Source organism: Tiliqua scincoides, chromosome 3 (genome assembly GCF_035046505.1).
Source record: "Tiliqua scincoides isolate rTilSci1 chromosome 3, rTilSci1.hap2, whole genome shotgun sequence".
NCBI lineage: Eukaryota > Metazoa > Chordata > Lepidosauria > Squamata > Scincidae > Tiliqua > Tiliqua scincoides.
Window position 1 is genome coordinate 834,473 of NC_089823.1, and position 24,226 is coordinate 858,698.

The window sequence follows — 24,226 nt, forward strand, 5'->3', positions numbered from 1 at the left end:
ACACACCTGGAGGTGATGCTCCAGAGACAGTCCCTTCCCTGGCAGTTCTGATGCTGCCCTTAAGGATATCCCCCGCCCTGCGAGTCAGCCGAGTGCTGCAGGCTGTGAATGAGGGACAGGACCAGGCACTCAAGGTCCTCGCAGCTTCCCTCACGTGTGCTGGAGCAGGACGTGGCCCTCACTCTCATGTATCTGTGCCTGGGCATCCCACACGGAGGTCTGGAGCTCACAGGGTCTACCTCCGCCAGGCGCGGCACAACCATAACGCGAGCAATGCCCTTGGCACAGAAAAGACTGCATGCAAGCCCCACCCATGCCACCTGCACACTCCTTTCCCGCCACAGACACTCTGGGTGAAGCACAGAGTGCACCGGTGTGGGCAGGACTGGCTTTGCCTGCAGCCAGGAAGTCGGGCAGGCCGGAGAGTGCCAGGCCCGCCTCCCCAATGCGACCAGCAGAGCCTCTTCCCTGGAGGCACCAGCAAAGGAGCACCAGGCCAGGCCACTCTAATATCCACCATGCTGACTTTAGTGTGCCAGGTGACCCTACAAGAGGTAAAGCTAAATCTGTGGCTAGGATGCACGGCTGTTGGTTAGCTTTTCAATTGCCGCTTCAATATCTCCCTCTGTGTCGATTAAGGCCTGCAGGTTCAGTTCCTGGTTCTGGAAGCCCATGGCGCGGAGCTGCTGCAGCTGGGCCTGGTAGGTGACGGTGGGCGCCTGCTCCATGTCTTCCTCCTCCTCTTCGGCGCCTGAGTTGCCGCTCTCGCTTTCCAGCTCCAGGACTTCCTCGGCAGAGAGGAGGCTCACCGTGTCCGAGGAGGGGCTTTCTCCCTCGTCCGAGTCTTCCATGCTTTCCGGCTCGACGTCTGGGTCCGTCAGGGCTTGGAGGAAATCTGGCACCTCCCTGGTGAGGGTGAGCAGGCTCATCTGCAGCTGGAGAAGGGCCTGCATGGCTCTGGGGTTGGTCAGCAGTGCTGCAGCCTCCGACTTGGCCAGCCTGGTGGGGAGCTGCTGCGCCCATCCTGGAGGCGGAGGAACGCTGTGGCTTAAAGGGGAGTTGCAGTGGCTAAGGAAGAGCTGGGTGGGGCCGTCAGGCTTGGAGAGGGCGTTGGACATGTTCTGCATGAACTCCAGGTTCTCTGTGAGCTGGTGCACCATGTTCTGGATGCTTTCGGACTTGCTCAGACTGGGCCTGATTCCAGGGCCCAAGGCAAGCAGGATGTAGCCCTGCCCAGGGCTGGGGCTGGCGCTGCTCGTGTCACTGCTGCTGCTGCTGGACTGGGGCGCCCAGGGGTTGGGCAGTGGCTCCCTATTCTCCGTCCGGGCCAGAGGACTGAGCGTTCCCGAGGAGGGCTTGTTCTCAGTGGGGGCGAAGGGGTTGCTCTGGAACTGAGCTTGCACTGCGTTCAGCATGGGGGCCTCGATGTCATTGTAGAGCTGCTGCAAGGCGCTGTACCCGCCCGGGATGCTCTCCAGGTTGCTGAGGGCCCGGTCGTGGTTCCGGATGATCTCGTCCATCACGGCTGGGCTTGTGGCAATGTCAATCATTTCTCGCAGGAAGTCCGAGTTGTTGAGGATGTGGTTAATCTCCGGGTTCTGCTCCGCCAGCTGCTGCATCTGGGGGACGGACAGGATCATCTGCCGGACCTGCTCCGTGTCGCCAAAGAGGTTCTGCAGAAACGGGTGCTGCATCACCTCGCTGATCAGCTCCTGCCGGGTCGCGTCCTGTTCCTGGACCTCGCTCACAAAGTCAGACACGTCCGTGGCATTCAGGCCCAGCACGTTCATGCCTGTGACCCCCACAAGGAAGCCCAGGAGGAGCGGGTTGCTGTTCAAGGCCGAGGCGTCCAGGTTCAGAGTGACCAGCTGCAGCAGCAGGTTCTCCATGGTCTGGGCCACCAGTTCATGGCAGGAGGTCATCAGCTCCTCAGGCTGGCTGTTCCACTCCAAGAGGTCCAGGCTGTGCTCGGGGAGCTCACTGGAGAGCAGCAGGCTCGCAGGGGGCACCTGCAGAAAGGCAGTGTTGGGCGCTGCTGCTGCTGCAACGCCCAGGGGCCCAGCGCTGTTCCCCAGAGGTCTCTTCTGTGACTTGATGAAGAGGTGGACTTTGGAGCCATCGCCAATCTTGTGCTGCGCCAGGGTGTCCTGGTCTTTGAGGATCTCACCGGCAAAGATCAGTGACAGCTGCTCAGGGGGGGTCTGGAATCGCTCAGAGATGAGCTTCTTGAAGTCCTGGACCATGGTGGTTTCAGCCACTTCAAACTGCTCCTTGCGCTTGAGAGTCTTGACGGTCACTTTGACGACCTGATAGCCGGCGGCAGCCCTTGGGGACTTCTTCTTGCTCTCAGACATCGCTGCTCAAAGGCCTCACCAGCAGAGGTGCAGGGAGAAGGAGGGAGGTGGGGGGCCTGCCCTGTGTTTTGAGGCTTGATGCAGTCAAGAGGTGGGAAGGGGCCCAGTGGTCTGCTGCCCCCCTGTGTCTCAACACCAGCCAAGGCCAGAGCGCACATACCAGCAAGATGTTGTCTTTCTCTCCCACTGGCTCACAACCTGGCAGGGGCCTTCATGTTCCTCTTCTCCCCCTGCTGCTCCCCATGGCCATTCCCTCTCTGTGAACTGGGCTGGACTGTGACGTCACTGCTGACCTCATAAAGAGGTGTGAGGCCATTGGTGGGTTACACTTCCTTGCCCCCCCAATAAAGTTTGAAAGCCAATCCACCCGCCCTCCGCCACACCCCTGTGTTCTGAGCAGCCTGGCAATGGTCTTGCAAAGGGCAGAGGCCCCATGACACCTGGAGGGCTGTCCCCTCCCCTTCTGAATGCCACACACCTGCCTGCCCCCTCCCAGACTGGAATCCCCCGTGGGAAACTTGCTGGGTGTGAAGCTCTGTGAGACTTGCGGAGAGCATCTCAGGGCAGCAAGCACCAGAGTCCTGCTCGTGCAGCTCTTCTCCAGGGCACACGTGGCTCTTTGGTTGCCAGATCTTATCGGTCAGCGGGTGTGTTGGCAGCCCAGAAGGTTGGCTTCTGCCACAGAAGGGATGTGACTGTGCCTTGGCAGAACTGAAGAGCAAAGCTGGGAGGCAAGTAGGTGAAGAGGGCCTTCCCGACCCATTGGGGAGCATCCTAGTGAGCCACTTTCTGGGCACATGAAGCAACCGACTGTGGGGCCCTAGTGCTGCAAGGAGAACAAACCGGATCATGCCTGAGGTCAAGGAGGTGGCTGCCCAAGCCTCCAGCCCTAGCGAAGTATGATGGAGATTGAATGCAGGAGGTCCTCGAGGAGAGATGCCCCGGGGCCTCAATCTGCCTGAGACATCCCAGGCTTGGTGTCCCACCAGCATCTCCAGTGGGGAAACCCTTCATGGCCTGGCAGCAGCCCCTTGTACGTCCCGTCTACCGAGATTAACTGCTGCTGCCAACAGCCACTCAGCGCTGACCCTTCCCCAGTCTCTGGCCTCCATATGGAAAGTGTCCTAAGTCCCAGTGGCCCTCACTGCTGAGAAACCTGAGAGGCGTGAGCTGTAGGGTGGAGGCATTCGCAACCCTGCCACCCAGGGAGGGAATGCACATTGAATTGACCACGGCCAGTGCACATGTGGCTCGTGGAGAGAAACAGGAAGGCTGGGTCTGGCTGCATGCTGGGAGACACCACTGACGCAGGAGCTCAGCAAGAGAACGAGTGGCTTGTGGAGGACATGGAGACGCCCAGGTCAAATGGGAGGCTGGCTGTTTTGCATGGACTCCCCCATGGTAGGCCTGTGGGTGGGATGTGATGATCCCCAAGGCCCCTTCCTTGTGGATCAGCCGTGCATTCTTTGGAAACAAAAGAAGAGGTTTCCTGAGAAAGGCCAGGGGCCCGGAATCCTCTTTTACCATCAACAGGACAACTAGGTGTGAACTCGGACAAGGCATTCTGTTCATCTTGGCACAAGGGGCAACAAATATCCAGGCTGGGACACACAGCAGTGTGGACACGGTGGCTTGTGCTCACATGGTTAACAGGACACGAGTTCCACCAAGTGGCTTCCTGAATTGTCCAGTAATAATCCAGAAGGTCCAGCAAGGTGGATTCAGGGCCTGTTCACAACACAGTTTGGGAGGGGTGTTGACGCCTTTCCCCGCACCAGTCAAGTGGGACAAGTTGTCTTGTGGGAATGTCCTGCACCTGGAACAATTGCACTTTGCTGGGATGCAGCAACCTGGGCTGCAACCCAATGCACATCTAACTGGAGTAAGTCTCATTAAACTCACTGGGCCTGACCTTTGAGGAGACAGGCGCAGGATTACGTGGCTGCCATTTTCTTTTTTGAATACTGGAGGGCGCGCTCCTCTCATGGGGACTCCCGCTTCCCAAGTAGAGGTGAGAACGGAACCTCCTGTTAGGTGTCTCCAGCCCCTGGAACTCAGAGGTAGGCTGCCTTGAGGCAGGGAGGCTCTGCAGAACCATTGGGACTAGGAGCTGCTGGGAGACCTCTCCTCCCCCTCCTCCCTGCCTTAAAGGCAAAGGCAAGCAGGCAGATTGGTGGTGTGCAGGCCTGCAAGCGAACAGGGAGGGCTGGCAGGCCACAGGACACACCCAGCTGTCTTTACTGCCTGCAAGGCCTGGCTTGCAGAGCAGAGGGGCTCCCTTCCGCAGCCTTTCTGGGCCGAACTGGAAAGGGAAACCAAGCTCCAGGTCGTGGAAGGCAGGCAGCTGAAGGCACTCCGAGACCCGCCTCTGCTCAAGGGCAGCATCTGACCGCCAGTCAGCTGCACTGACCCTCTCCCTCCCAGACTGGCTCAGTCCCCAGGCAGCTTTGGCTTTCTTTCTGCCACTGGAGGAGAACCTGGCTGCGCTTCTGGGACCGAGAAGGCAGCTGAGGACCTGCTTCTGGGGGAAGTCTGGCAGCAGCAAGCGCGCCCCTCCCTCCCCGCAGCCCAGAGGCTTCTGCTGATGCACTAAACTGCAATGCCTGGCTGGCACAGAGGCATCACCGGGGCTGGTGTCACCCAGTGCGGTAACTCCTGGCGGCACCCCATGGACCGCCTCACTAATGTAATAATGCAGTAATGAACAGCAACAATAACTGTAAATAACGTGTCAGTGCTTTTGAAGCCACAATTCAAACTTAAACCCCGAGAATGTGTTCTCATCGATGTTCTGTGGGCAGCAGGTTGCGTGTGCAGCCATCCTGACAAGCGCTTAAACAAAGCGTGACCCGGAATGATTGAATAGATGGGGTCCCTCCCTGCATTTTATGCGCATTGAACTTTGCCATCTTTTACATTAAATGCCCATCAATGTTCATGAGTTCACTTGTATCTATTAGAGGTTGGCTATATCAGGTGGGTTGATCCAGGCCCAAACGTTTGTACTTAGGAGGAAAAGGTCCCCTGGCTCCATCAGAAGCAGTGCTTGAAAAAGACCCTGCTATTTTTACAAGAGCCCAGTAAAAGCTTCCCTACATCTTAAATCACCCTCCAAAAGAAGACAATTAAACAGTGTAACTCCATTGGGAGGCATGTATGACATCAGTCTGATGAATACGCTTCGTTGTACACACATTCCTGGAAGTATAATTAAAGTCCTGTATATGTGAGTTGGGAGGTGGAATTGGTTTTTGAAATCAATGAGATGTCTAATTCCCCCTCCTTTGTGATGCGAAGCTTTCCTAGTGGTACTAACTCACAAGGCTGTCATGAAAATAGAAAGGGAAGGAGAAGAATTATGTACAGCACTCTGAGCTCCTTGGATATAAGGGTAGGATATAAACGTCATAGACAAGTGCTATGTATTTGAAAACACAAAGAACACAGATAAATATATACACTGAAATATCCTCAGAGGCATTAAATAACCTGACCACTAAAAGACTTTTGGCTTACAACAGTTAAGGAAAAGCCTCACTCTGTCTCCGTTTTGTAGCTTTCTCTTTCACAGAGAGATTGTGGCTGATTCCAAAATGATTCCCACTTGGAAGTTCCAGGAACCATTTCATTTGCATGTTATTTTTCTCCAGCCTCTTCCAGAACTAAAGGCAGTTTGATTACTCACTCACCCCACATGGGATAAACCACCAAGGTGCTAAAGGGCTTTATGAAACTCTAGAATGGCAGTTCTCAAACTCACAACCAAGAACCAAGGTAAGTCTTGGCGGGGGTGAGGGATTGGCGATGATGTGATGGAACAATTGCGCCACTGCCAGGGACACAGGGGCTTCTTTTTTACTTACCTGTCTTCAGCAGCTTCTGGGGAGGGATGTGGGGTGCCCCGCAGAGCCCTCTGCAGGGATCCCCGCACCTCCAAATCAACAAATGTGCTTGTGGGTCTCAATTGCATTTCTTAAATGTTTTAAGGGGCAGGGAGTGCTGCAGAGGTAAGTAAAAAACAAGCCTGAGGCACAATCCTTACAATCACATTGTCTCCCGCCTGTGCCCCTTAACCAGTGGCTGACCTCCTTCCCTCAAGGCACCCCAGTTCTGCAATGGTGCCCCAGCCCAAAGCTGCCCCCCACTCACCTGGAGTGAAAACGGAGCCTCATGTGCCTCCAGGACAACTGGGGAAGCCATCGGAGGCTTCCCTGCAATCTTAAACTGTGCTTCTGGCAAACCGGAAGCACCATTTAAGACTGAGCCGGGAGCCTCAGGAAGACTTCCTGCGTGGTCCTAGAGGCGCGCGGGCTCTGCGCCTGGGGCATTTGCCACATTCAGGTCCGCTGCTGCCCTTAACAGAACAGAGGCAGGTCTTCTTGGGCTGGTGAGTCGCGACCCTCTGGTTTGAGAACCCCTGCTCTAGAGAACAATAGCAGAGCCCTGGAAGTTGCACGGGTACTTTATCTATTAGCATATATGAACATCCTCCGAGAAAACAAAATGTACCATGAACTGCACAGCAAAAAGGAAATCAGCCCCATGTCAGGCTCCCTGTCTCCCTTTGCTGTAGCTCACTGCACAACAAGTCTGTAGGCACCATCAAGCATTCTGACCAGGTGGCATCAAATAGCGTTCCAGATCTTGCTGTCCCTGGCCAGGACATTTGCAAGTTGGCTGCAGGCATATATATGCAAATGAAAAGGACTGGAAATTTGCCTGGTATCAATGGACAGAACGCTAACAGTGCAGTATCCCTTCTGCAAAACGCCCACACCACCAAGCTTCCCCATCCTGGCAAGCGCAAGGATGACGTGACCAGCATATCCAAGGGCAGAGCTGCACCTGTGACTACACAGCAGGGATTCAGTACAACATGCTACCACTAGCCAGCAGAGCTACACAAACACCTGGTCAGAGAAGGCCAATTCACACCCACCCTTTGCAGATGAGGGACATTGAAATGAAGAAACAAGCAATCAGCACAAATGGAAAAATGACTGGCAATTGTCCTTGTTGCTGGTCACTCACCTCCCGCCACCCAGTGCCTGTCCGTGGCTGCCTGCAGCCACCTTGGAGCTACGTCCTGCATCTACAGAGGCCATTTGGAAACTTTTGGAGCATCCACAGCAACTCTGAAGCTATCCAGAAACGATCGGCTGCCATTTTTAAGCGGCCATTTTAACACCCACAGCCATATGAATGAGGATAAGGTAAAATTTTATTTATGAGTTATTTTGGTGATGCCTGGTGCAGTCAGCACCCCCCGCATGCCCCTGGTGGCACCCCTGGCAAGACTGGTGCTCCCAGGAAAACTTCCTGGCACACGCCCAGAAGCTGGCCGTGCACCACCTGCTCTCTTGTGCGCTGCTTCTGGCTGCAGAGACGGAAACTGCCAGAGGAAGACACCTCTCGCTCAGCCAGTCCTGCAGTCCGCAGCAGGCTTCGCTTTCGCAGCCACCCCTGCAGGCACTGCCAGGACAAACCTACTGGGCCCGTCTGTACCCCAAGCAGGTCCCCCAGGCTTCTCTGCTGGGTGGGCACCCCTGTCCAGCTCTGCACCCAACCGCCTCCTCCTTGCTGCATGTGCTCTGTCTGAGGCCACAGTGGGGAGAGCGCCAGCAGCAGGGAAGACACGAGGACGAAGCAGCCCCAGGTCCGGGCGGAGCTCAGCCTCTTGCTCTTCTGCGCACAACACCCCCTCCCCAGTTTTCTCCACCCCCCTCCTTCTGTCCCCTCAGCTTGCTCAAGCTCAGCCCCCTGCTTTTCCGTCCCTCCTTGGCCTGACCCCCAGCTCCCCCAACTTCCCTTATCTTGTCCCTTATTCCCCTACTCCCCTAGTAGGCAGGCAGACCCGGTGGCAGTGGGTGGGAGGGGTTGTTCCCCTGTGACCTGCCTGTGCAGCCCTCCTGCCTCCCTCTCCTGCCCTCCTAGAGCCCCTTCAGGCTGCCTCCCACAACACTCCTGTGAACAAGACCTGCCAGGGAGTGGCCACCAATCATGGGCACCCTGGAGGTGCAGTGATTTGCCATGCAGATCACACTGCCCACTCTCGAGTCACCTGGTGACTTGACTCTGGCCCTTCTTCCGGCTGGGATTCTGGGCTGCTGGGCCATGCACAGCCACTGCCTGGTGGGGGAGACTCACCTCCGTGTGGCTCCCTGCGAGGCTCCAGGTTGCAGGCCTCTGCTTCGCTCTGCCTTCAGGGACTGGCCATGGCCTGAGCAGGTGGGAGCCGTGCTGGTCCCAGGAACGCCAGTGGCTAAGGTTCCCCCTGCAGGTGCAGGGGAGAGGAGGAGACCTGATGCCAGGTCTCAGGGAGAGTTTGAACCACAGTAGGTCTTTGTGGGGGTGCGGGAAGGCAGTGACGTGATCCCCAGGATCGTGTCGCTAAGGGGGGCTGCAGGGACTGGGATGTGCTCACCAGTCCCTGCAGCAGCCTGTCAGGGGTGCGGGGAGCCCCGTGCGAGTGTCTGCAGGCTCCCCAGTTGGTCAAAAGCGAAAGCGGAGCAAGCCCAGGACTGCCGCTGCTGCAGGGACTGACGAGCGCATCCCAGTCCCTGCAGCCCCGTTAGCGGTACGATCCTGGGGATCGCGTCGCTGCCTCCTCCCTGCCTCCTTGCTGCCCCTGCCCCTTAAGGGGGCAGAGGCCAGGGCCTTCAGGCTGGCGTCACAACGCCCCAGTTTGAAAACCACTGCCCTATGCCTACCTTGGCATCTCGCTTGGCATCGCCACGGAGCAGGCATGGTTGACCGAGGCACCTCCTGCCCTGCCTCAGCAGCTTGCAGGGGGGAGGAGAGGCACCATCACCACCGCACCCTCCAGAAGTGGGATCCCCAACATGTGGAACAGCAACGGGGCGAGCTGGGGAGCAAGAACCTGCGCCCCTGGAACCCCCAGTGTTGAGGCCAAGAAGGTCTGAGAAGAAGACCTTCTTCCCACCCAGCTTCTTTCTCCCCATCACCTCTGCGCATGGGGCGGGGGGGGGAGCCTGCAGGCTGTGGGATTCCACAGTGCCCAGCGGAAGGGGCAGGCTCAACAGAGGCTTCAGAGAGGCAGGCCAGGAAGGCAGCATTGTTGCTTTTGTTTATCGTGCTGGGCTGGCCATTGGAGCCCACAAGTGTCACCCCCAACGGAAGGAGACCCCCTGCTTCTTCACTGCGGTGCTGCTGCTGGCACAGTTCCGGCACCCCCAGCAGTTCGACCACAACAGGATCCCCACCCCCTGAGCAGCGACTCCTTTCCGCTCCAGAACGGGATCTCTGGGGCTTGGTGGGGCTGCCCTCGAGACTGCCTGCTGCAGCCCGTGCAGGAAGCAGAGGGGCTGGCCGGAGTCCTACTCAGAAGCAGCCGATTCTGGACAGGAAGGGTCCCTGAGCCCCGCGGGCACTCCCGCAGAGTACCCCAGACCTTGCAGGCGCAGGGCGAACCAGGGGACCAGAACCGGTGCTTCTGCGGCCAGGGTCCGTAGGCCCTGCTCCATCTGCACCCAGGCCTGGATGGCCCTGGGGTTGGACATGGCGGCCATCATTTCTGGGCTCTGCATCTGCTGGGCAAAGTGGAGAATCTGCTGGCGGATTTGTTCCGGCGGCGCCTCAGTCCCTTGAGAGGCCAGCAGTGCGTTCTGCATGAGAGAGAACATCATGCGCTTGGTGTAGGCGTTGCACAGATTCACAATCAATGTGGGGATCTCCGCAGCATCTGGGCTTTGGGCACCCCCTGCACCGAACCCTCCTATCCCAGCAGAGGGCTCAGGGTTGGATGTGGAGGAGGAGTGTCCAAGAGGGCCGGCCAGGGTCTGGAAGAGGCCGCCTTCGTCAGCGCAGCAGCCATGGCTGCAGATGCTGGTGCAGCTGCGGGAAACGGGAAGCGCCTCCGTGCCTGGCCCCGGGCTCCTCAGGCCGCCTGCCTGCTCTGGGCAGGGACTTCTCCCCAAGGGGGCGTAAGGGCCAGCAAGGAAGAGGTCTTGTCCTGAGCTCAGCCCCGGCTCCTGGATCTCGCTGTTCAACTGCCTCAGCGGGTTGTCCCCCCCGGGGATGCTGCTCTGGAGGCCCATCAGGGCCTGGTCTGGACTCTTCAGGTCCTGCAGCTGGTCGGGGTTCCTGGCAAGGTCCACAATCTCCCTCATCTTGTCCAGGATCACTCTCATGATGTCCAGGTTGTTGAGGATGTGGCTGATGGCTGGAACCTGCTGCGCCAGCTGCTGCACCTCGGGGTTGGCCAAAATCACCTGCCGCACTTTCTGGATGATCCTCTCGGAAGTGGGCACCAGCTGCCACTCTGCCCCAAAGGGGCCGGTCTCCTGGGGGCCCCACGGACTCTGTGAGCCGAGTCTGAAGGGGGCAGAGGCCACGTGGCTATCAGGCAGCGTCGCGGCACAGACTGCTGCCCTGGGCGCGTAGGGGGGCAGGGGCAACTCTTCCTGTTCTCTCTTCAGAGACCGGATCACCAGGTGGACGGTCATTCCATCGCCAACCCCGCACTGCTGGAGGGTGTCGTGATCCTTCAGGATCCTGCCAAAGAAGACCAGCACCAGCTGGCCGGTCTGGCAGTCAAAGTGCTTGGCAAGCTCCTCCTTGAACTCTTGGATGGTGCTGTCCTCGGGGAGCACGAACTGGGCGCTGGCCCCGGGGGACTTTGCAGTGACGCAGATGAAGCTGGGCTTGGACGTGATGACGGGGCAGGCTACCGTGGCACCCTCCTGGTCTTTGTCCATTGTGTCCATGAGGCACGGAGGAGGCGCTCACCCGGGAGGAACCATGGCCTCTGGCTGAGCGGAGAGGGAACCAAAGGCCGGTTGTCCCCGGGACCGCACTGCTTCAGTGCTGCGGCTGGGGGGCCCTTTAGAGAGCAACTGGCTGCCCCACACTGCACCTGGCGGGGCCCTCCCTGTCCCTTCTCTTGCTCCCCTCCTCCCTTCCCCCTGAGCCAAGTAGCTGCTCTCCACACTGCAGGAGGAGTGGGGGGGGGGCTTTCACTGTGATGTCACAAATGATGTCACGCCAGCCAGCTGGTGGCTGGCCAAAGGGCCACCTCCCCCCTCTTTGCATCCAGGTCCTGCTTGGAGCTGGGCCCCAGCCTGTGTGAGGCCTGGAGCTGGGTGAGCCCCTGTTCTCTGCAGAGTAGCTGGCAGAGAGGGGGAAGGGACGGCTCCAGCTTTGGGGCAGGCAGTGACGGGAGAGGGTCTGTGCTCCTGCTGAAGCTGGAGGAATGTCGGAATGTCACAGCCTACAAGTGACGTATCACGTGGCACTTATCACATGGCAACCTGGCCAACGGATGTTTTCACCATGTGGCTGTTTTCACGGTGTCTCTAAGTTGGCTTACTATTCTTTTTACGTCTTGTGAAAATGTGAGCTGCTCTGAACATGCAGTGCCCAGGCTCTGGATTCTTTGGATGAGTGACTCCTGGCCCAACCTGAACAAGGGCCTGTGCCAGCGGAACGCGCATCTTGCCGGTCTGCGCTGTCGCAAGAGCGCGCTTTGTCATTGGGTCATCTGAAACCAAAGAATAAGGCTGGGAACAATGAAAGGGACCCAGTGGACTCCGGACACCCGCAGGAGAAGAAGCTGCACCTGCATCGCCTCCTTGAGGTCCCTCCCACCACAGCGCCCCCTTCATGGTTTGAAGCCTCCAGTCCTTACTGTTGGCATTTGCAACCTCTCCTGCACTGGGTTGTCTGCCCCCCCCCCCCGATCATGCCTTCCCCAAGGTCACCTCTCACTGCCTCTGGGCCCTGCCTGTGCCTGGCTGTGTCCCCTGCCTGCCTCCCTTTTGCAGGCTGCACGCCCCTGCCCTGCCGTCTGTCTTTGTCCACAGCCTTCACGGGGCCGGGCTTCTGCCCCCTCCCGCCCAGTCACCTGGGTCTGCTCAGCCTGCCTCTGCTCGGAGCTCAGCCCTCTCTTACACTCTGCTGAGGAGACACTGCAGGACGGCTGAGGTGTAGCAGGGAGTTGCTCCTGTGCACGTGGTTGGAGGAGTGGATGTGCGGGAGAGTTTGCCTGTGCCTGGCACGCACATGGGCCTCGTTCATTGCAATGGGTGGGAAGTGTGCAGAGCCAGCTCCGGAAGGGCTCACACTACTATGGTTCACTTTGGTGTCCACAAATGTACCAATCCCACGGGATTCACTTTCTCTCCACTGGTCCCAGGGAGCTCTGCCCAGCTGCCATTCTTGCCTCTGAGGACTGGGTGTCTGTGTGTCCTCCTGAGACACGGCAGAAGACGCTGCTACTCTTTGCAGGATCTCCTTGGCTTTCAGAATATGCATCATGTGGTCTAGCTGGGATCACGAATAAATTGCTCAGGAGAATCTGACTGTGGCCCAGCATGTGATGGCCAAAGTGACGTGCTCAGTTCTCAAGCACACCTGCAACACTGCGGGGGCCACACCGCAAGAGGGACGGAGACCCCCAACCACACTGAAGCACTCTTAGCACTGAAGCACTCATACCAATTACGAAGGGGTGTCCCTTTGGTCTGCTGGCACAACCAACTCCCAGCTTCACCCTACGCTGATCTGCCCTGCAAATCCCACAAGCACCAGAGGCACAAACAAAGCTCCCTCTTGGACATTCAGTGATGCTCGGGAAGGCATGCGGCAGCTCCCCGAGCATCACAGGGTTACCTGGGCATTGAATGGCTGTCTAGCTTCCCCCTGCAACACCCTGGAGCCCAAAGCCACCCACTGGTCTACACGTGGGCGTGATGCTTTCCTTGCTCCAGGCCCTCCAGCCACCCACAGAATGGGCAAGCTTTCGGCCTTCTTCTACCATCACGCCCCAAAGGCCCTGCTCTCTGGAGCAAGGGAGGCCGTTCAAGCACCACATTCTTCTCTGCACCCGTGGCTCCTGCAGTGTTAGTGCCTCCCATGCTAAACATTTATCATTTTTTATTTCACTACATAAATTTTTTATTTCACTTCCACGGTCCCTCACCAAAGGCTACTGAAAAAACTCCACAGTCAGGGAATTAGAGGACAGGTCCTCTCCTGGATTGAGAACTGGTTGGAGGCCAGGAAGCAGAGAGTGGGTGTCAATGGGCAATTTTCACAATGGAGAGAGGTGAAAAGCGGTGTGCCCCAAGGATCTGTCCTGGGACCGGTGCTTTTCAACCTCTTCATAAATGACCTGGAGACAGGATTGAGCAGTGAAGTGGCAAAGTTTGCAGACGACACCAAACTTTTCCGAGTGGTAAAGACCAGAAGTGATTGTGAGGAGCTCCAGAAGGATCTCTCCAGACTGGCAGAATGGGCAGCAAAATGGCAGATGCGCTTCAATGTCAGTAAGTGTAAAGTCATGCACATTGGGGCAAAAAATCAAAACTTTAGATATAGGCTGATGGGTTCTGAGCTGTCTGTGACAGATCAGGAGAGAGATCTTGGGGTGGTGGTGGACAGGTCGATGAAAGTGGCGACCCAATGTGCGGCGGCAGTGAAGAAGGCCAATTCTATGCTTGGGATCATTAGGAAGGGTATTGAGAACAAAACGGCTAGTATTATAATGCCGTTGTACAAATCTATGGTAAGGCCACACCTGGAGTATTGTGTCCAGTTCTGGTCGCCGCATCTCAAAAAAGACATCCATTATGGGGTACAAGCCATGATGTGTATGTGCAACCTCCTGATTTTAGAAATGGGCTATGTCAGAAGGCCAGATGCAGGGGAGGGCACCAGGATGAGGTCTCTTGTTATCTGGTGTGCTCCCTGGGGCATTTGGTGGGCCGCTGTGAGATACAGGAAGCTGGACTAGATGGGCCTATGGCCTGATCCAGTGGGGCTGTTCTTATGTTCTTATGTACATAACACACCCCTCCCCCAAATGCCACGAGCACCGCAGTCACAAATAAAGCGGCTTCTTCAGCTCCGGAAGGGACTGCTTCCTCTGCTAGAGATCCCTGGAAGCCTTGTTAAGACATCCAGGAGCCACCTGGAGACTGGTGCTTTATCCTCGTGGCTCCAGGCCAATCCAGGAGGGTCAGCAACCCTACCTATCAAGCCAGAGTCGCCTGAGCTTGGGCACCCAGCAGGGACTCCCCTAAGCCTGAACCCCCAGCTGGCTCCGCTGCCCCAGGCCCTCCTGCTGTTTGCTCACTGCTGCTGATAAGGGGGCAGGTGGGTGGTGGTTAGCAGAGCGGTGAAGAACATAAGGCGTTTGACAGGAAGTGCCCCAATGATCTGTCCTGGGACTGGTGCTCTTCAACCTCTTCATAAATGACCTGGAGACAGGCTTGAGCAGTGACGTGGCTAAGTTTGCAGACGACACCAAACTTTTCCGAGTGGTGACGACCAGAAATGATTGTGAAGAGCTCCAGAAGGATCTCTCCAGACTGGCAGAATGGGCAGCAAAATGGCAGATGCGCTTCAATGTCAGTAAGTGTAAAGTCATGCACATTGGGGCAAAAAATCAAAACTTTAGATATAGGCTGATGGGTTCTGAGCTGTCTGTGACAGATCAGGAGAGAGATCTTGGGGTGGTGGTGGACAGCTCGATGAAAGTGTCGACCCAACATGTGGCAGCAGTGAAGAAGGCCAGTTCTGTGCTCGGGATCATTAGAAAAGGTATTGAGAACAAAACGGCTAATATTATAATGCCGTTGTACAAATCTATGGTAAGGCCACACCTGGTGTATTGTGTCCAGTTCTGATTGCCGCATCTCAGAAAGGACACAGTGGAAATGGAAAAGGTGCAGAAGGGAGATGTATGGAAGAAGCAAGCCCTGTCTCATCAGAGCCACCTTGCAAAGAGCCACCTTCTGCCAGGCACACCTTCTGCCCAGGACCTGCACCATCAGGGGCCAAGTGGGTCTTGCCAGTCCTGGCACATCCACCATGGAATGTTCCTACTGGGGCACCTCTGCTGGCTCCAGCCAAGCCGACCTTCTGGTGCCAGGCAAACGCCTCTCTGCCTGTACAGAAATGTCCGAAGGTCGCCTGAACCGGTTTCCGTCTCCGCTGCCCTATTTTCTGGGTGTAATTTTCCCACCTGGCAGTTTTTTTGGCACAACCTTTGAAGCGAACTGTGCCCCAAACCCGCCTTCCCTGTGTCTGGAAAAGCCCAAACAGAGGCCAACAGCAGAGATTGTTTTTGAAAGATTTAAAGCCTTTTAATCAGAAACCATGAAATTTCCTCCCTCATGAAGCTCCAGCATCGGCGCAGCTGCCACCGCCAGGGGAGCCCAGTGCCTCCTCCCGAGGAGACCTCTTGCCTTGTCTACATTCTCTTCTGCTTGGGTGACGGCTGCGCTGAAGAGCCGCGCAGATGACTGGCAGCAGCTTTTGCACCAGCAGGGAAATCAGTGCCCACCAGAAGCTGCAGGATCTGCTGGGCAGGAAACTCCTGGTGCCCCACTCTCAGTGTGGGGGGCAGCGCATCACAGAGAGAGGTGATGGAGCGGGCCCTGCGGGCAGGCCGGCCGCTCCTGCCATGCCTCCCTGCGGGCTCATCTGTGGCGAGGGCCTGCAGCCTCTGCTGGATCTCCAGCAGCCCTTGTATCTCCTTGGGGCTCCAGCTGGCCAGAAGGACATCTGTGCTCTGGATCTCCTGCAGGAGCGCAGGGACCTGCAGGGGAGCCTGCTCACGGGAGTGCCCGGGGGCTGCGGGGTTCCTCCGGAGCAGCTTAGCCACCAAGTCTGGAGCGTGGCCCTGCCCCTGCCCGGTGGCACTCCTGCCAGGAGCGCTCACAATGTTTTGCAGGAGGTGCTTGATGATCTGGTGCAGCAGGTTCTTGACAGCTGTGGAGGCCAGTTGCCCAGCCTCTCCCCGCAAGCTGCCACTCTCTCCCTTGCTGTGCTCATGGCTGCTGGCTGCAGGGCTCTGGGTAGCAGGATGCTTGGGGGGCCAAGCATGGGGAGAAGGCTGCTGTGCACGGGCAGGAGCTGCCTTTTGGCCAGGGTCGAAGGTTGGGGAGCCCAAAGAGGGGCTGGTCCCAAGCCGCCTGGGAAGGACTTTTGGCACCGCCTCCAGCCCCTCCACAAACAGGTCTTGCAGGGCACCGTTGTTGTCTCCGCCAGAGACGCTCCTGGGGTAACTCAGGGCCTGGGGCGGGGACTTGATGATCTCCCGCACAGCAGCCGGGTTCCTGGCCAGCTCCACCACCAACCTCATGCCCTCGGGAGAGCTGAAGACGTGACTGATCTCAGGGGCTTTCTGCATCACCTGCCGCACCTGGGGGTTGTCGGTGACCAGTTCCTTCATCAGGTCGGGGCTGGAGAGCTTCCTCTGGACAAAGGGGTTTTCCAAGAGCTGAAGCATCATCTCAGGGTTGGACATCAGCTGGCTCTGGAACTCCGCAAAGTTGGCTGTGTTGAGGCCCAGGCTGGTGGTCAGTTCCTGGAGGCCTTCACTGGCAAAGGTGCTGCTCCGGGGGGCGCCCGGGTTCACACTGCTGCTCACAGGTGTCGAAGATCCCTGCCTAGAGGGCTGCCCCCGGAGGACCACGTAGACGGTGGCATCATTGTCCAGGTGGATCCCATGTTGGCCGAGGCTCTTGTGGTCTTTTAAGATCCGCCCAGCATACACCAGCACCACGTGGTCGGGAGAAGAGGAGAAGTGCCGGGAAATGTGTTCCTTGAGCTCTCTGACGAACATGTCCTTGCGGACAAGAAACTCTTCCTTCTGCCAGGGAGTCTTCACAACAATCCGGACGACTGGAGGCTCCGTGGTGGCTCCAAGGTCAACTCCAGGAATTTTCTGGCTTTCAACCATAATGCTGCAAAGTTTCAATTCTTCCTTCTGGGAAAAGCCAGAGGCACTTTAGGGTGAGGAGCAGAGATAAGGTTCCTTCACGCTACCCAGTGAAAGTACGACCCAAGGTGGCCCTGCCTTCTCTGCTCCGTCACCAGGCAAGCGATGGGTCTCCTCTTCTTCTTCCCCCTCCCCCCCTACCCAGGCGCTCCACACAACCTTCTCATGCGGAATCCCTGGTCTGTGAGGTCACCACTGAGGTCACTGGCTGACTGTGAGTGATCCCAGATCCCTTGGCACAGTGGCAGAGCGGCTCTGAAGACTCCGCTCCCCCTTCTCCAGACTCCATTCCTGGAACACTCACAACTGCCGTCACATTCAAAGGTGGACCGTCTGGGACCAGGTTGCCTTCAGGACCGTCTTCTCCCAGGCTGGCCTATCCAACGCTAGAGACTCCCTTCCCCACTTGGTGGACACAGTCATGGTGCTGCCCTTGGACGGGAGTCTGCCTGGCGCTGGCCCCCTTTGACCACTACTGCTGCTGCATTGTGCAGCTTTGTCTCTACTTCTTGTTTCATCTCGGATCAGGTTTTTGTTCTTTGCGTTGTTGTCAGAACTACCTGCTTCTATGATTAGCTTCAGATAAAGGAGTGGGCCACAGATGCCAGCAGTTTCAGTGGCACCACAAGGGGGCAATGGGGCAGCCCACCTTCAGCGATGCCCCCAGACAGAGGTGTGTCACCGCACCGCCCTTCAGGGCTCTTTGGGCGGCTTCAGGCCCAGCTTGCTCATGCTGTCACTGTCAACTGTGTTTTTGTCATTCACCTATGAGGAGCGTGCAGTGTCAGGGCCTAAAGCAGCCCAAAGATTGCTGACGGGGAGTAGGCGTTTGCCCTTAAATCAGTGCGAGAGCCCAGAACATGGTGGCATCCCTCCCCCATTTCAGGGGGCAGAGCACCTTCAGGCAAGCAGGGGCTCCACTCCCTTTCTCCAGCCCCTCTGCCGGATCTCCCAGCAGAGGGAAGTGCCCCCTTGGGCAGAAGGACTGTGGTTGCTAAGGGAGCACAAAGGGGGGCAAAGCCACTGCTGAGGACTGCAGTTCTGGTTCCTCCTGGCGCCACCTTGGCAGGAACAGGCTCCTCCCCATGAGGTCAAAGGAGGGCCCCTCCCCATGTCTGGATCTCTGTCTTGGCACCCCCTGCCCCAGCTGAGACCAACCCTGAACCAGCCGGCCCCTTGCCTCCCCCACTACCTGCCACGGGCACAAGCTGCACCAGGTCACCTCCCGCCTGGGATGCATCGCCCTGCTCGGCCTTTGAGGGGGCTTCTTGCTGAAGGGGGGGGGCTACTGCTTTGTGCAGGTGCCTGCTGTGCATGTCCAGGCCCCGGCTCGGGGTGTCTCAGTGGGTGAGGAGAAGAGGTGCCGGGCGACGTGCCCTGTGCCTTGACTCTGAGAGAACAGCGCTGCCTGCACATGCTGGGGTGCTGTGTCTGTGTTGCTCTGTCACAACTCCCGATGTGCTGTGACAGCTCTCTTGTGTGGTGCGTTCTTCCAGCCGTGACTGCTCAGGACAGCTTCTTTCCCTTCCATCGAGGGGGTCCCTTGACTGAGGCCAGGTGGGTGACAGCAAGAGGCAGGGCCTTCCCTTTGGCAGCCCCACAACTAAGCAACTCCCTCCCCTTGAAGGGAGCTCTGCACACTCAGGCAGGTGGTCCTTGGGCTGCCTCCTATAGTGTGGCACGAGGGTCTGTGTGGCTGTTTTAAAGAGGGGGGCTTGTGCTGCTGTTCTGGATTGTGTTGCGGGGGGGGGGTCTGCATTTTTGTTTTCGTTTTTACTGCTTTATTTGTGTTGTGCTTGGATCTTACACGACCTTTCTCTTGTTGGGCTATTTTGTGAGGCTCCTGATGATCTGCCCAGCGTTGGTTGAGGCTGTTCTTTCCTGGTTTTCATTCTTCTGGTTGTGCTGATCAATATTTGATTGTGCTGATTATATGTTGTCCCTTGGACAACACGTAACGCCCCTTGGACACCCGGTTGTGGGGGGGGAGGCAGGGTAGCAGATGGATGAAAACCATGAGCTTGTGTACCCTCCTGGTCAGTCCCTTCCGGAATGGGAGCAGACCCAGCCCAGGCCGAGCCCACCAGAGCCCACAGTGGTTTAGCCAGGCGGATTCTGCTGGCCTGGATTCCAGGCTTTCTCTGCACTTCTCGTGTAAATCCAGCCAGGCCAGCCCACCAAACGCCTGCCTCGGGGAGCTCCCAAGACAAGAGACCTGCACCCTGGTGCCCTCCTTTGCACCTGGCTCCTCCCCTCCCCCCATTCCTGCAGGGGTCCATGCAGGCACAAGAGAATGCTTCTGCGGGTTGTGCACCACTGAGAGGCGCGTGGATGCCAGCAATGGGCATGGAGGGGGTTGTGCAGTGCACCCTTCCCAGGTTTTATTTTGAACATAGCTTCAGGAAAACAAGCTGTAGAGGCAGGCACAGCGGCACCTGATCAGCAGCTGTGCCCAAGTTCCTGGGACCAGCAATAAGGACCGGGCTGCTCCCCTCAGCAGAACCGCGGGCGTGAGCAGCAGGACGGCGTGGACTGCGACCCCTCAGTGTCAGAAAGTCCAGCTGCTGGTGGTGAAGAGCTTCGCCCACACTTGAGGACAGAGAAGCCGCAGCGCATGCAGAAGTGGGAGGGGGCTAAGCCGGCTCTGAAAGCCACTCCTGGTCACGCTTGCGTGCAGATCCCGGGAAGAGCGGCCCAGCCAGTCCTGCTTGCTCTGCACTCTGGGCCCCTGCAAAGCGCACTCCTCTTCCTGCCTGGTTCTGCCTGGTGGGTGTTCTGCCTGGTGGGTGAGCGACCTTCAGTCAAGGCTCTTCCCAGGGGCCGCATCAGGACTTAGCAGCAGCAGCATGTCGCCCTCATGTGTGACAACACATGGACGACCCGCTCCCGGATCTGTCTTGTCCTTACCCCATAGACAATGGGGTTGAGCATAGGGGGGACGATCACGTAGAGGTTGGCCAGCAGAATGTGAATGCAGCTGGGGATGTTGTGGCCAAAGCGGTGTGTAAGGAAGGAGAAGAAGGCAGGTGTGTAGAACATCAGGATGACGCAGATGTGGGAGCTGCAGGTGCGGAGGGCCTTCAGGCGGGCCTCCTTGGAGGGCAGCCGGAAGGCGGCCCTGAGGATCAGGGCGTAGGAGACGGCAATGAGCACCACGTCCAGCCCTGAGGACAGGAGGGTGGTGGTGAAGCCGTACCAGATGTTGACAGTTATATCCGCACAGGCCAGCCGCGCAATGCCCATGTGCTCACAGTAGGTGTGCTGCATGGTGCTGTGTCCACAATAGGGCAGCCTCTTGAGGAGGAAAATGGTTGGGAACATGATGCACAGTCCCCTCACGATGGCGGCCACGGCCACCCTCCCAATCACCGAGGGTGTCAGGGTGGTCATGTAACGCAGTGGGTCACAGATGGCCACGTAGCGGTCAAAGGCCATGGCCAGCAGGATCGTGGACTCTGCGATGAAGCTGAAGTGGGTGAAGAACATCTGGGCGATGCAGGCATCGAAGGAGATCTTCCTGGACCCAAACCAGAAGATGGCCAGCATCTCAGGCACGGTGGCCGTGGACAGCATGAGGTCAGTCACCGACAGCATGGCCAGGAAGAGGCACATGGGGTGGTGGAGGCTGCGATCTGTCGCAACGAGGCCCAGGAAGAACAAGTTCCCAGTGAGTGCAACAAGGTACATAAGGCATAAGGGGATGGAAATCCAGACGTGGGACGCCTCCAGGCCTGGGATGCCCGTCAAGACGAAGGTGATGGGGTCAAAGTTGCTCTGGTTGAGTGCGGTCATTCTGGAATGGTGCTCTCTGGGGTCACTTCTGGCTTCTGTAGGGAGGGGGGGAGAGAGAGAGAGAGGCTGGAGAGGGGATAGCACACAGGACCACTTTAGAGGACTTGCCCGTGAAAAAGACCCCTCCCCCCTCATGGGGGGCTCCACACTTGTGTAAGGTTGAGGATGAAAGTAACAGACGGACAGACACTCTTTGCAAGTGGCATTTCTGGGAAGGGCTTTGCTCAGCCTCCTGCGTCAATCATGTCCAGGGCTGGCAGGGCTAGCTGGGCCGCACCAGAGAGTCGCTTTTCTGGTGGAAGCACCCCTCTGCCCTTGGCCAGAATGTGGACTTTTCCCGTTCCCTGCTGCTCTCTTGGCTCCTGACCCCTGGGTGGCTGCCCCCCATCCGTGGCCCTGTGACATGTGGTCCAAAACCCAACAGCCACTCCAACCAGAAGCTGAACCGGCTGGCCAGTGTGTTTTGTTGGAGGAAGGGAGGTGTCCTGAGATTAGGCCACAGACGCATGGAGGGAATTCGCTTTCTGCACACAACTTTGAAAATGATTAACCAAATAATTATGTGGGTGCCCCAGGTCATCCTCTGCACGTCCTGGAAGCATGTCAAAGGCACAGACCCCGTGCGCCCTCCCTGCCCCCTTAAGAGACAAGGAATAAACCTCCCCGCTGTGGAAGCTCCCCTTCCGGAGGGAACCAAGTCTAGTTGCTCACTCCAGCAGCCAGCCAGCCAGCCAGCCAGCCAGGGTTTAAGGGGCTCAGCCTGGAGGGAGATAGCTTTACTTTGTCCCCCTGCAGTTCAGAAGCCATTTCCCTCGTGCATGTCTGTATTTAACACAGCACTGTTGGTGCCCAAAGTGCTTTGCATACCAGAGAAGACAGTCTCTGCCCCATGAAGCTTGCAGTGGACACCAGATGGAACTCTCCTACAGCCTGATCCTACCCCTGCCATAAGTCAAGGCACACTGCCGGAACTCCTGTTCCAGCAACGCAGCCCCAACGACAAGATTGCACAAGAGGACATCTGAAATGAGAACAGCTCTGTGGTCCTACAAGTCCTGCCTGAGATGCCCTGACGCCTGAGGCGGCCTGCCAAACGCTGCCTCCACAACCCAATGACATGCCAGCCTCTCCTCCGTCCACTTGCCAGTGCTCAGCACTCCCCTCCCCCAATTTCCTCTTCCTCTCTGTCTCCCTCTTCCTTTTCCAATCCAGGAGGGCAGTGGGGGCAAGCAGGTGGGTAGGAATTGGTGCCTCCTACCCAGTGCTTTTTCTGTAAATAAAAAGGTGCAGGAACTCACAACTTACTTACTTACTTACTTACTTACTTACTTACTTACTTACTTACTTATTTTTAAACCATTTTTTATTGGAGAAATAAAATATTTTTTATGTGCTTCCCCCCTAAAGATGAACTTACTTCTGAGTAGACATGCATAGGATTGGGCTGTCAATCTCCACATCCCCTTCCCCCTAGCTACTTTTTCTACACATGGGGAAAAATACTGTACATGTGCACTTGTAGCGTGTAGTATGTAGTGTGGCACTACTTCGAGGAGAGGAAGCAGTGAATGGATTCCGGAAAATGGCTTATATGAGTTCCATGTAATAAAATTACTCTAAGCAACTGTGGGAGTAAGAACAAAAAAGGAAGTCTTACACGAGAGGGGTCCTTAGGTGCACATAGAAAAAGCTACGTTTGCAAACAAGCCATTAAATATGATTTAATTCAGGTATCAGAATACTCTGTGTCTTTGGGAAGGCACTTGGCATGCAATTGTATGTTCTCTGCTGCCCTGAGCAGCTGCTGTGCATTGCTGGAGAGGAGCTGCAAACGCTGGCTGGTGGAGGGCATGCTTGTGGGGGAAGGATGAGGAGGATCTCTGGCAAGGCTGGACAGCATGTTGTACACACGGAGAATCCCTTTTCACCTGTCCTTAGCATGTGAAAATGGTGCAGATATATATCTCTGCCAGGATTAAGAGCCCAATCCTAGGTATGTCTACTCTGAAGTAACTCTCGTTCTAGTCAATGGAGCTTACTCCCAGGAAAGTGCCTAGGATTGCAGCCTAAGAGCCCAATCCTATGCATGTCTACTCAGAAGTCCACTTTAGTGAATGGGGCTTACTGTGGATAGGATGGCAGCCTCAGGGCCCAATCCTGTGCCTGTCTACTCAGAAGTCATTCCCATTAGAGTCAATGGGGCTTCCTCCCAGGAAAGTGTGGAGAGGACTGCAGCCTCAGAGCCCATCCTGTGCCTGTCTACTCAGAAGTCAGTCCCATTAGAGGCAGTGGGGCTTCCTCCCAGGAAAGTGTGGAGAGGACTGCAGCCACAGAGCCCTTCCTCTGCCTGTCTACTCAGGCTGCAAGGCTATGACACTTTCCCGGGAGTAAGCCTCATTGAACACAAAGAAACTTACTTCTGAGTAGACATGCTTGGGCTCTCACGCTGCAAGGCTATGCACCCTTTCCCAGGAGCAAGCCCCATTGAGCACAATGAGACATACTTCTGAGTAGACACGCCTAGACTCGTGCTGCAGATTGGCACGGGGGCTGCACCAGCCAGCTTCCTTCCCCTCCTCCTCCGCCAAGCCAGTACCTGGGCATTCCGTGGGTGCCGCAGCCCGTCTCCCTGGCTGTCCATCCTCCTCCTTGGCATTGGCGCGTGTCCCCCACACCCTCCACCAGCTTGGAAGTTGCGCAGGGAAGCAGAGCGCGGGGGGAGGGGAGGCGGGCTGGGCTCAGGTGAGAGCTTGGAGATGGGGGCAGGAGGGGGTCGTTGTGAGGTCAGGCAGGGGCCAAGCGCCCGCCCACCCTGCACCCCCCAGCACCCACCCAGCGAATGCCTCTATTTTGTTCCCCCCCCTGGAATGCCTCCAAAGGGGAGGGGCCCTGCAAAAAGGTGCCGGAACTCCGTCCCCCCGCGTTTCATTAGAAAAAAGCCTGCTCCTACCAATCGGCTGCCTGAAGTGACAGCTTCAATTGGCCTCCAGGATGAGCCGGCCCTAGGCCTGCGTTACGTGAGACCCGGTGCTGTCCTGGAGGCTGGGGGTTCCGCTTCACACAAAACGTTAAGCAATGGGGGTCTGTTAGCTGATGGGGACAGTCAAAACACTGCAAGGAGACGCTGGCGGGGGCAGGAACCTTTGTGGGAGTTGCCCCCCAACGCACCTGGGAGCCTCAGGGGCATCCTGTACCATCAGAGCATATCTAAGGCGGCCTTTGTGTCCCCACTTGCTTCCCCTGCTGCTACTGGCATTTTTGGCAGGAAGAGGGTGAGATCTTTGTGATGTGCACCATCAGCGGGCTGGGCACTTTGGCAAGGGGGCTCGGAGGG

At 57.2% G+C, this 24,226-nt stretch overlaps 4 protein-coding genes across 4 annotated transcripts; all 4 read right to left on the reverse strand.

Annotated features, from left to right (window-relative positions):
* Positions 1-572: 572 nt before the first annotated feature.
* On the reverse strand, positions 573-2,354 carry LOC136645439 (ubiquilin-1-like). The gene has a single exon (XM_066621677.1). The coding sequence runs from the start codon at positions 2,352-2,354 to the stop codon at positions 573-575; it is 1,782 nt and encodes a 593-aa protein (XP_066477774.1).
* Positions 2,355-9,691: 7,337 nt separating this feature from the next.
* On the reverse strand, positions 9,692-11,071 carry LOC136643886 (ubiquilin-1-like). Its single transcript, XM_066619300.1, has one exon. The coding sequence runs from the start codon at positions 11,069-11,071 to the stop codon at positions 9,692-9,694; it is 1,380 nt and encodes a 459-aa protein (XP_066475397.1).
* Positions 11,072-15,567: 4,496 nt separating this feature from the next.
* Positions 15,568-17,061, reverse strand: LOC136643629 (ubiquilin-1-like). The gene has a single exon (XM_066618795.1). It carries the CDS (start codon positions 17,059-17,061, stop codon positions 15,568-15,570), a length of 1,494 nt encoding a protein of 497 aa, XP_066474892.1.
* Positions 17,062-19,932: 2,871 nt separating this feature from the next.
* Positions 19,933-20,892, reverse strand: LOC136643887 (olfactory receptor 52B2-like). The gene has a single exon (XM_066619301.1). It carries the CDS (start codon positions 20,890-20,892, stop codon positions 19,933-19,935), a length of 960 nt encoding a protein of 319 aa, XP_066475398.1.
* Between the last annotated feature and the right edge of the window lie 3,334 nt (positions 20,893-24,226).

Coding starts and splice junctions, on each gene's coding strand:
- LOC136643887 (XM_066619301.1), bottom strand. CDS start 20,892: ATGACCGCACTCAACCAGAGCAACTTTGACCCCATCACCTTCGTCTTG.
- LOC136643886 (XM_066619300.1), bottom strand. CDS start 11,071: ATGGACAAAGACCAGGAGGGTGCCACGGTAGCCTGCCCCGTCATCACG.
- LOC136643629 (XM_066618795.1), bottom strand. CDS start 17,061: ATGGTTGAAAGCCAGAAAATTCCTGGAGTTGACCTTGGAGCCACCACG.
- LOC136645439 (XM_066621677.1), bottom strand. CDS start 2,354: ATGTCTGAGAGCAAGAAGAAGTCCCCAAGGGCTGCCGCCGGCTATCAG.